The sequence below is a fragment of the Aplidium turbinatum genome, chromosome 7 (genome assembly GCF_918807975.1).
Source record: "Aplidium turbinatum chromosome 7, kaAplTurb1.1, whole genome shotgun sequence".
Taxonomy (NCBI): domain Eukaryota; kingdom Metazoa; phylum Chordata; class Ascidiacea; order Aplousobranchia; family Polyclinidae; genus Aplidium; species Aplidium turbinatum.
Window position 1 is genome coordinate 10,265,541 of NC_137478.1, and position 11,787 is coordinate 10,277,327.

Sequence of the window (11,787 nt, forward strand, 5' to 3'; positions counted from 1 at the left end):
TGCTGGTTAAACGATAGATTTTTTTCGAAGTGGCTACGTCTCCTTTATCTATCTTTGTGACAAAACTTTCGTCACAAGTCTAAGCATAGCTTTGCATAGACACTTATGTGAGCTATTTTATTTGGTTGCTCAAAGTTAGAGTCCTTTCAATTTTTGCAAGCGCTTTTCAATAATTTTAGCTCATGTTTCCTTGAGTGGTTGGGCCATAAATTCAAGGAAAATATATTTGTTTGAGATGTCATCGCTCATGGTTCTAATTTATTGAATTGGTTATTAAAATTTTGATTCGATTTTGACGTCGTCAAACTTTTGCAATGTGTTTAACTCGCAAATACAACTGTTTGATTAGTCAAAGTTTGAACTACATATTTATTGACTGAACAACATTATATAATGTTGCTTTAGCGTAACGGAGTTTGTGATTGCATCTTGAAAGTTAGGACAACGATATCTTCCACAAGGTTGTGCAAAAACTTGCTTTTTACATTTAGCTTGGTGTTCCAACTTCATGTTTTGGTTCTTCTAATAACGTTATTTAAACGCTTATTGATGAAGGAAGAAGACAAAAGGGCAGTTTCGTTTTTGTTCTTTCGTGCTCACCTTTATCTCATGGAGAGTTTCCGGACATATCTGCATTAGCGAGGTAGCGTTAAGTCAACTAAGCACTCAGCTGAAAGTTGATATGATGGTATGTTGTAGTGTTTTCGCGTTAATTCGATGTAAAACTGCGCATGTTCTGAGTACCGAAGTCCGTTTGTGTACCGCGAACATAGTTATGTTAATTGCCTTTGGAATTCCACACGATCGCAGCTTTTTGCCAAAAATTGTTAGAAAATACATTCTTGATTTTTGACAATCCAGTTGAATGACTGACTGGCAACTCTTCGTTCCATTTGCTCTGTTAGATCAGGGTTTGATACGAATAGTTAAGATTTGATTCCTACTGGGTAATTAACTAATTACCTACTAATGTTATTATGAAGAGTACGGATTCTTTCTTTAGCGTAGACACTGGGGCACATCCCATCATGCATAATTGAAAACGATAAAATATTTAGTTAGAGAATGAAAGGCATAATACTGTTGTTTACATCACAAAATCGCTTGAAATTGCGCAGATCCAATATTACTTATCATGAGTTGTTAACCAAAATTTTGAAAACTTTATAAGAACTATGGACAATCGATCGTTGTGGAGACTCATGGTAGCCGACGCCTTATTCAGGCATGGCCGATGATGATAATGATGTTACTTCAGAAACACATTTTTTGACTTTTGATGAGTCATGTTTACAAATTGAAATGCTTATATTTATACATTATGTTAATTAATGTTAGATCAACGGCAAAGGAACAAAAAGTCATCCCGGATTTAAAAGGCTGTTTCCATATTACGGTTAATCAATTTTTATTTCAAGTCACCGCTGTTGTGAAAAGCATGTTAGTAATGTTGAGAAATATCGAATTGATGTTGTTACACAATATCACTTATGTGGTTGAACTCTTTGAAAAACCACTTGTGTTTGTGGTGTAATAGACTAATGGTGCTTCACCGCCATGGGTGCCATTGTTCTAATGATGCTTGTGTGTTTTAAATAGCTTGTTCATAAAGATGGTATAATTTTGATGTTTATGGCTTTGTAGCATTCCCTAAAATACATTAAATCAACGAATTTGAAAAACAGAAAAATCAACTCTTTTGCTCAAAGTAGGAGAAACGTGTGTTCTTGGTTCCAGTCGTAAGCTCAGCCATTAAGCTTCCAAATATGAATGTGAACATTCAACTTCCAGGCGCACCTACTTCAACTTCACCTTGTTTTGGTGAATTTCTAACAGCTTAAGTTATTGTCCTTGTTTGAGCAATTACACGCTGGTTGACTTTTGACGCACGCCGTAATTGTGATGTTGAGATGACGTAGTGATGTTGAGATTGTTTTGAATGGCGCGCTTAGCCACAAATTCCACCACAGGCATACCACAAGTACTAATTTTGGCCTTTGCCAGCTATTCAATTCGTTTCATTATTATTAATAATTTTGATAACATAGGCTGCTATTTGAATTACACTTGATTTTGAGTGTTTTTGCATTACTTTAATGAAATGCACTCATATCTACTGTACATTGTTTTTTGTGCAGTGAGAGTTTTACAACTACTGTCCTTTTTTAAAAATATACATCATACAACCACTAAATATACATTATACAAATTAATGTAATGTTGCTTGCGTTGGGTCAACATCGCCAGACATCACATTACTGTAGTTTGAATATTGCAGCTCTCATTCAATTTCTTTATTAGCTACATAAATGGACTTGTTTTTAGGGCTTTTTGAATTATTGTAGTATTTTGATTTTTTGTAAACTTGTAACGACAAGTGGATTGCGTATAGTTGCGCTAACGCCAAACTATGAACAAAAACACTTGTGATTCACAATTCTGAACAAGATAAAACGTAGTTCTTGTAGCCTAGTCGACTTCTTCGGTTTATGTAACAGCAAAATAAGAGTAAGAAGTTGAGCTATGCTCCTCAACAGATCATATTAACAGAATGTTTTAGATTCTAACAGAAATGCATCACTCAAACAAAAGTAACTTTGTGCTGTTGAACGTTACATCTTTTGTACAAGAGAGAGCCGCGGATGAAAATACAGTAATATTACTGTACAGTTGGCTACACCACTACACCTAAATTTTGACATTTGAGACGGTGTTCAGTTGATGTTTTTGCTGATTTAAATTAACATCTTCAAGAGTAATGTTCGAGAGATTCAAAAATGCAAAATTTAAAGTCCGAAGATTCAGAAATATACGTAGGTAATTTTGAGGGCTTGTCCTCAACAAATGTTGCCTTAATTGTTTCGGTCGCTTTTGCGAATTTTGTCGCCCATTGATGCTTTTTGTTTAAGACGCATAGCCTACTTTGTATTGGACCAAACTTAATAATTCAAAGGTCTGTAGAAATTTCAGTTAAAGGCTTTGATTAAAAATGGAAATCAACTTTGAAATCATTCTTTGGCCACGACAGGATTTCAATGATTTATTTTTTACAAAAGTTTAAGTACCCATTTCTTTTGTAGGGGAATGTGAGTGCATTTCGAATGGGATGAGAATTTGGACAGTATGTTTTTATATTTGAACTTTGTCAAGAAAGCTTCTGTTGTTTCTGCTTGTTGTTTTTGTAGTGATTTTGCTACACAACCAGCACAAATTGTTGTCTGTGCTTTTTGTAATATTCATATAGCAGTGAAATTTCCAACATTCTCTACAATATAGAAGCATCCTTCATCTTGCGTATCTCAACTAACTTCGAAAAAAGTTAATTTAATTGTTAAGCTTCATATAATTGCATGAGCAATGGTTTTAATTCTAAATATACCAGTAGGCTAGTGCATTTTTTCTTAGTGTTTGAGAGACACATAACCTAATTTCTACCTGTATTCGCTTATGATTTAAAACACACTCTCTGGGCCACCTAATGTTAATGTGAGTGAGAGGAGCAATATTGGAAAAACTGGATAAACAACAAGCATTATTCTTTTTTGGGGAAGAAGGACACTTGACCAAGTTGTTCTCTCTCTATTTCCATTATTGATCCTCAATAAAAGCTGTATTTACTGTTGGTAAAGAACTTCATTTTAACATGATGAAACAGCTTAAGAAATATGTTTAGCTGCCGGAAGAGAACTATTTTAAGCATTTGGTGTGCATGTAAATATCCGCTTCTGTGTCTGCTGTAGATGTCCAATGTTGAGGAAACGAAGACTTTGGCCCAATGATTCTTGTAAACGATAACAGAGTTTACGTTGGAAAATAGTAATTTTGTCGCTGATTTACTGCCATGCATACCACTGTTCTTACCAAACAACTTTCAATGACAAAGAATCACAAATCAGATATGTTCAAAAGTTGTCTTTTTCTGTCACGTTGACATCGCCATGGAAAATATATGGCACATGCAACGTAAAATAGGATTATTTTTATGTTTTCTAGGACGACAAAGATCTGGTCCATCAATTTGTCAATGCAGATGGATTGACCTGCCTGATCAAAGTGGGCGCTGAGGCCGACCAGAATTACCAAAACTATATTTTACGAGGTGATTTATTTGCTTATCAAATAGACTTAAGAGTTTATTGTTTGTCGACTGTCCGAATTTTTTTCTCTAAGACAAAACCGACACATGAAGATTGAAGATGGCTGCATTGCTCTAGCCTTGGACCAGCTTTTAAAAAAAAATTTCATCTAAGCTGAACACGATCATGAGACATTTAGACGTTGACTTCATCGAGCATCATTTCTCTTCATTTTTTCACAAACTTTCTTCTCCTCCAACTTTTCTGATACAATAGTAGTGGTATAGTGTGTTTAAAGAATTTGTCAAAATGCTACAAAAAAGCATTAGCTACATCTGCTTTCGTATCCAGTGCCGATTTTATATTTGGTGACAGCGAGTGAACACTTATTGTTTGGCTATCATAGGTTCAGTCATACCAACCGATATTTTTTGTAAATTTACGTCGGTTTATTTAACTTTCATACTGCCACGTGAATGCACATACATTGGATGTTTTAGATAGGTTAAAAGTGGGAAAAACTAACTGGAAAAGGTGATCTGGTACTATGACACTTCCTCAAATGTGCGATCTACCTAACACAGAAAGCAACACTCACAATAGTATTTCAATGAAATTTAATTTGTATATGTTGTGGAACCGGTTTTCGTTCATTAGAACTCGTCAGCTCAACTCAATCGAGACAAACATTAGCCTGCGATATAATATAATGCAATATAATAAAATTAGCCTACAATTGATGGAAAATAATTCTACAGAGGTTATTTTCGGTTTGATTCATAACTTTCTAATTCTGTGGTGATACCGGAAAAGGCAAAGTGCTTGTTTGTGAGCAGTCTATACCTTGCACAAATACTCACAGGATCAAAGTATAATTTTCTGATGAGCTTTCTACTGGTATATTTGCTGTAAATTCTTGAATGGACAATTAGACACATTTTTAAATTATTGTTTTTTTTAGTAAATTTAGTGGACTAAATGCTGCTACAAGACTAAGGGATAGTGAATTGCGGCCATCGTAGACATAAGAAAGCTTCTGCTTATGTCTCAACTTTATAGTTTCGACATCTTCTTTTACAATTTCGGATTATTTGTCTTAGGAATACGACTAGTAACTCATTGAATGACATCCAACTTTTCTGCTTAGAGTGAGTATACACAAAACGTTTTACCGAAAACTTCACTATTCGAGCTGCGATGATTCTTTCCAAAAAGCTAGGATTAGGTTTAAGGTATTTCTTACTGTCTCTAGGTAAAGTAAACCAATCTGTGTCAAATGGCAATAGTGAAACTCACAATCCTTTCTTTGAATCGTTCGATATCTCATTCCTTCTTTTTCCCCTACACTGCTTCCACATATGTGATCAATTTTACGTTTTTGGATTTAAACTCAATCCAACTAATTTGTGTTTCCAACTAAAATCCGAACAATTTGTGGGATTGAAGTGTAATTTGTTATTTCTTAATTTTGTTTAATTAAATAGTTCTATCAAAACCAATCTTGCTGTGCTGTTAAAGTTTAATTTTACTATGCCACGCTGAATATAAATGAAATATGTTTTTCAGCACTTGGACAAATCATGTTATACGTTGATGGCATGGAAGGTGTGATAAGACACAGCGACACGATTCGATGGTTGTATTCTCTAATAGCATCCAAGGTAAGTCGTGACGATTTCAACAATCGTTAGTCTGTTTGTCGATAACAATTCAAAAAGTTTAAAATATTCTGAATTTTAAGTAGCTGTAATACGACAGCAAAAGCCTGAAACGCCAATCCTTGCTATGGGCAGTTTTTTTTTTCATGAAACTAGATATAAACCGTATGAGGTTTCAGGGGCTGGGTCCTAGCAAAAAGCCTCCCATACGATGTACAATATGAATTGCACTTGATTGATCAACATCAACTAATGGATCGATAAACAAAAACTTTCAGCTGCCTAATTTTTCTGTTTTTTTTTGGAAGTTTATTTGCTGTTTTTATCTGTTTTAGTTCCGACTTGTCATAAAAACAAGCTTAAAACTTCAACTTGTTTTTGTCGAGTATTCTGAGACCAACGCTCAAGTTCTCTTAAGAGCCGCACAATATGTCGACTCCAGGCTTGGCAAGTACTAGTTGCTTTATAACATAGATTAGGCTGAATAAAAATATAATGACGGAATGAAGAAAACTGACTTTGAAGAAAGGAAATGCATGCTACTTCTTTTCTGCTTAGTTGCAATCAAGGAAATGTTTCTCTTCATAAAATTGTAAAGTCATTTTAATTTTAAACAATGAAATGTTTTCCGGTTTTATTTTTGGGTTGAGTTCTGATGAATAAAGGGATTTTCAACAAATCACGTTTATTTATTGTCGCTTGCTTCAGTATCGATAGTCGTTAAATCACTAAATGGCATGAATTTAAGCGTTTTCTACCATCAGGCCGTTCATTATGGAGCAATATCATGGAAGTTTTGGGTGAAAAAGATGGCATCGATTCCGAGCTACTGGTCTACGCTATGACCCTGGTCAACAAAACCCTGAGCAACATCACCGACCAAGACACATTCTACGACGTAACTGATGCCCTTGAAGAGCAAAAGATATGCTCCATTGCTCAAGTAAGGATACCTGGCATTTTATATTGCATCCCAAAGATTAATAAACTTATGTGAGAATAATTTATCCAATTGAATAAAAACTAGCAGTGCTAATAAATTTTAGTAGACAAATATCATTTTAATAGTCCTGATTAAAAGTGTTTCCATTAGCTCAGTATCGTATGAATGTTGTTCAGATAATCCCTTCAGGAAGACAACTTGCTTGGGCTAATACCAGGAAAGCTTTTGTTTAGTTGATGACAAATTTGAAGATTATTTTCTTAACGAAACTCAGTGATAAAAAAAACATGAGGAAAGGCTTCACTTTTAAAAATGTAATCTTCAATTCTGCATCACACACAAATAACTAGGAATAACATTGGTTAATTGGGTTTGGTGAGATGTGGCTAAGGTAGATGCCTGCATGTTTGATAAAAGTATTTACTTATTTTCAATGTTCTAGTTTTTGTTTTCAGCGTCACTTAAACAAGAAAGGAAACGACCCCGACCTTATAGAACAATTCAAAATTTATGAGGTAATGATACTTTTTTTAATTCGAAAGACTTGGATGTCCATTAGCATTATTTCATTTTTCAGCAGTAATTGTAATGCTCATCCGATTCATACAAAAGCAAAGCTAGAACCACATAGAATCGTTGTAGCTTTGTTAACGTTTCACATACCATGACATGGCGCATCGTTAGAGCGAATAACGCACACTCGCACAGTAAGTCTATGACACCAGTCACAATAATTAACAAAATTCGCAATAAGCTACGGGACTTATTATGAACCACTTTCTCATAATTGTGGCATTTGTTAGATGTCTCTGAAACATGAAGATGGAGATGAAGATGTATCGGACCCAACTTCTCCTGGATCTGGAGGGATCAAGTACAACATATATTTTATACCTTCGGAAATTTTAATTTTTTGTAAATGTATAGTAATTTTTATTTCATACAGAACTATGAACTAAACCCAATGTGTTTGTCAACTTAATTGAAATGATTTTATTACGTTAGCTTGTGCCACAAAGTGTAGTTCTAGTTTAGCACCCACCCCAGTAGGGTAGCTATTGAACAGTTGACTTTGTATCTAAATGGAGGATATGAAATTAATTTTGTTTTCTTACTCAGTTGAGGAACTTAATCTTTGGAGGTTTCTGAGTAGAGAGTATTGTGTTGCGTGTAGAGATAAAAATTCACCAAGGAATGTTGAAGCAATACGTGCGCTACCCAACTACTTTCTCAGACGAGCTGTTCTGATGATAGTATTTTTTCATTTATCGCTGTAGCCTGCACACATGTAATCTTCATTAGGCATATAATCGTACCAATAATTAGGACTGTTAAATTGTATCGAACAACCCTTCAGTAGTCTGTGTGATACTTTTATCAAACAAAAGCAGGTTATATGCGAGACTGCAAGTAATATGGAATTCACCAAATCCGCCGTTGCATAAATACTGTGGTTCAGAAGATCGTGTATCAAATTGTTGAAACACGCCGGATGTAGAGCAGAATTGACAATATCTTTTGATTCTTTCACTCCAGGTGGAACCGTGAAAGGACCAAGTCTGAGGTCGCTGGCGAACGGAAAAGCAAGCGAAGAAATTCTCTTACCAGTGTACCAACACTGGACGTCATCACTGATGCAATCACCTCCCAAGATAAACCTACCCCCGTCTTCTCTAAGCAAGAAACCCCTGAACCAACGGCAACTCCTAAACCATTGCTTCAACAGAAGAGGTAAAGTTTTTAAGATACGTTTTCATTTTATGATGTTGTTTTCTTACTAGTTTTAATGCAATGTGCATTTGCTTGTTTCAATATCTTTATCATCACTTCACTGAAGCAAACCAATGGACTCTCTTACGCCATCTCCCGCCGTGAACGAAACCCAAACCACACCACGAACACGTCGGCGAGGAACACGAAGGTTGTTGTTGCTTGGTGAAGGCTGCATTTAAATCAAGGCCTTGGGCAATCATCTGTTTGTCACTTTATTTGAATTTACGTTTTTATTAATGCTACAGTGCATTAAACTGACGTAAACACAACATTTTTTCATTGCAAACTAAACAACTAAAGACTATAATCCTACCAAAGCTGTTTATGCCATAAATACTGCAACTGACTGGCAGAAATGTATTTATTGGCAAAACTTTTTGGCTATTGCATTGTTAGACAGTAAACTCCAAAACTGTTAATTTTTGCACAGAAAGTAACTAATATGTACTAACTAGGTTTGAAGCGTTGAACTTGAACCTTGTCTTTGCGCAATGCTTGCATGCTGGTGTTTGTGGCAACTTAAACTATCATCTAGTTGGAAAAATCATCTCTGTCAATGTTGATTCAACGTTTGTTGACAGAAAATCTATACGAAAAGGCTTGATTTTCCCAACTGGAATGTTTGCATGTGCTTGTTACTTGCTTTCAGGTATGGTTCTCCATCATCTCAAGTACCGGTAATAACTGATCATAAAGGTGACTTCATCTCTCCACGTCGACACACAAGGTTGTTCGAGCTTTGTTAATGATCTTTCACTTTTGCTCAAGATTGGACTATCACCGTTCCATCTTCTAGCGCTCAGTTAAGATTTAAAAAAATATATAGCAACGCAGCAAACACCGAAAAAAACTTGAAGTAATACAAAAATGGCTTGTCAATAAAAGTTAAAACTAGTTTGATACTGGAGTCATTTAATTGGAAAGTGCAATTTTAATAAAAAAGGAACTAAACATCTTTCACTTTATACAATTTTAATAAACTGTAATATTCCAACACGTGAGATTATAGTTGCCAGTAGTTGAATCTGTACTTCGCTCGAATTTATTACATTTTATACATTTTGGTGGTAAAAAGCAATATTTTCCTTTTCAGTTTTGAAAAATTTGTACTCCGCTGCATAATAGCAAAAACTCGTTCGTGTTTTGTATATTATTCACCTTAATCTATCAAAAAATTTAAAGCCGTCTTTTTTTGTGATAAACATTATTACTGCTTTACACATTTCTTGCAATTAGATCATTTTACATACAGATTGAATAGTGCCCCTTCCGCTTTTAACCCCCCTATTCCTTTGCTGTCACCTGTTGACGATAACGGAGAGCGAGTTAGGAAAAGGCGAGAGAGACGACTCGCCAAGTGCAAAGAAATGGAGGAAAGGTAAAAATGTCTACCTCATTTTTCTAGAGAATTACCCTTTGATTAAAATGGTCGGTTAAGTTGACACTTGATTAAATCCAATACAAAACAAGTCCCAAATCTTTAGTAAAAATTAATGCTTAAAAGTATTAAACTGGTGCCTGCATTAAGAGCAAACAATAATCCAAGTTTTTGAACATTAATCTATCATCTTGCATTAGTTCTTTAATTTACCACTTATGGTTGATGCGGGTCTGTGTATAACGTGTTTAAATTAAAAAAGCTACATCTGTTACTGCATCAGATTATGGAGAGTTTATTTCCATGTTTGTTTGTGAGTTGGCTCTTTATATTGGACATATTTTAATCTGTTATTCCTGTTTTTATTACTCTGGGCATAAATTTTTTGTCGATGTAGTGACGTCAGATCAACGTAAGTCAACATGGGCATTGTCAGGTTCTCATATCTCAGTGATGTATTTGATTGGCACATTGCATGATTGCATCCACTAACAACATTGCTATCTTAACATCTTGCATTAAATTAACACCTAACAATAAATACAGATGATTTTTCAACATTTTGTGCTTCGTTTTAACTTCCATAAAATAGATTAAATGTATTAGCTGTAATCTATCGTCGTTTGTCAAACCAATGAGTTAAATTATATTAATTTATTACTTTTATCTAAAGGTTCTGAAATACTTAAGCTACAAGCGCAGTAATATTGTGGTGGGATCTCGAACTTGTAATTTTAAATAAAATACTTTTTATAGACAACTTTTTATCCAGCAGCACCCAATGGATGGAATTATTTACCGACACAGACACTTCAACCAGTGAAATATTTTTGTTCTGACGATGTCGGGACTGAACCTCCGTCAGTAATTCAAAGGTTATGCGAAACTGCCAGGCACAACCTTTCAAAGTGACTTTTACAGTCCGAAGATAAAGATCTCACCATCAATCATACAATATTTTTAAATTTTACAATGAAACAAAGTTTTGTGTGATGGAAAAATCAAATACCTTTCCTGGTTTTCTTACACTGTGTATGATATTACTTTTTGCAGGCGAAACCTTAATGCGGAAAACGACGAAACGTCACCCACACCAAACGGACAGCCCCTCCAGCAGAATGGGAGTGAGTATCTTACAACATCTGTGGCCTTGCATAAACGTTTTCAATGGAGCACGTGTTGTTTTCGTATATTGCAGCTTTCAAAAGTTGTAAGTAGCGATTGCTGACTCTTGTTTGCAATGCCAAACTTACAACTGTTAAATGTACGAAAAAGCTACCAGAATTTTTTATTCTTGTTCTGTTAGCAATAAAAGTCTTCAGAAACAAAAATCAATATCTGTAGAATTGCTATGTTCTCGTATAACTGGGTTGAACTGGGTGTAGATTGATTGAATTTATTTAAGACTTCAATCTTGTTTTCATACCGTTCGTATTGAATCTCATGCCCGGTGGTGAAGATTGAGACTGCATAGACAGGAAGACAGGAGAGCAAATTTTAGTGTTTATCTTTATGTGTTTTAGCAAGGCACAGTAGTATATTCTCGGTTAGCATCGGACCGGTGGTCTCCCGTGCTGTCACTGTCACCACTTAACCAGACAGCCGACCAAATGATAAAGGCGGACAAAAAGCGCGTGTTTATCCTACTGAAGGATATCAAACATGTAAACTACATTTGAATTTTACTAAAACATAAACTCTATAGCTCAACGACACAAGGGAAATGTAAAGCAATTTCCTTGACATTGTGCTAAAGTGTTATTCTTTTGGAGCGTAGAGAATGTTGAGAAATGATCTTACTTCAAACATTTCATTCACTTTTTTAATGTATTTGTTTGCCTTCCAGTGGTGAATGGGAAAAGTATGTCAAGCCCTCCCCCTCTCCCACCCACTAGAACTTCCACGAGCAAGGTTCTGGAAAAAAGAAAAATGGGTAAGCAGCTGCTTCATGCGAAGGAT

The 11,787-nt window shown here is 35.2% G+C and overlaps 1 protein-coding gene across 1 annotated transcript in view; it reads left to right on the plus strand.

Moving 5' to 3' along the window:
* Positions 1-11,787, plus strand: part of LOC145774049 (FH1/FH2 domain-containing protein 3-like) — a 45,932-nt gene that overhangs the window by 15,376 nt on the left and 18,769 nt on the right. Inside the window, exons 5-15 of the mRNA XM_082585187.1 lie at positions 3,994-4,099; positions 5,643-5,737; positions 6,070-6,181; positions 6,499-6,677; positions 7,133-7,192; positions 7,481-7,551; positions 8,214-8,408; positions 9,100-9,177; positions 9,703-9,828; positions 10,882-10,952; positions 11,675-11,761. Coding sequence (XP_082441313.1) covers positions 3,994-4,099; positions 5,643-5,737; positions 6,070-6,181; positions 6,499-6,677; positions 7,133-7,192; positions 7,481-7,551; positions 8,214-8,408; positions 9,100-9,177; positions 9,703-9,828; positions 10,882-10,952; positions 11,675-11,761 — 1,180 coding nt within the window. The remainder of the gene's footprint in view (positions 1-3,993; positions 4,100-5,642; positions 5,738-6,069; positions 6,182-6,498; positions 6,678-7,132; positions 7,193-7,480; positions 7,552-8,213; positions 8,409-9,099; positions 9,178-9,702; positions 9,829-10,881; positions 10,953-11,674; positions 11,762-11,787) is intronic.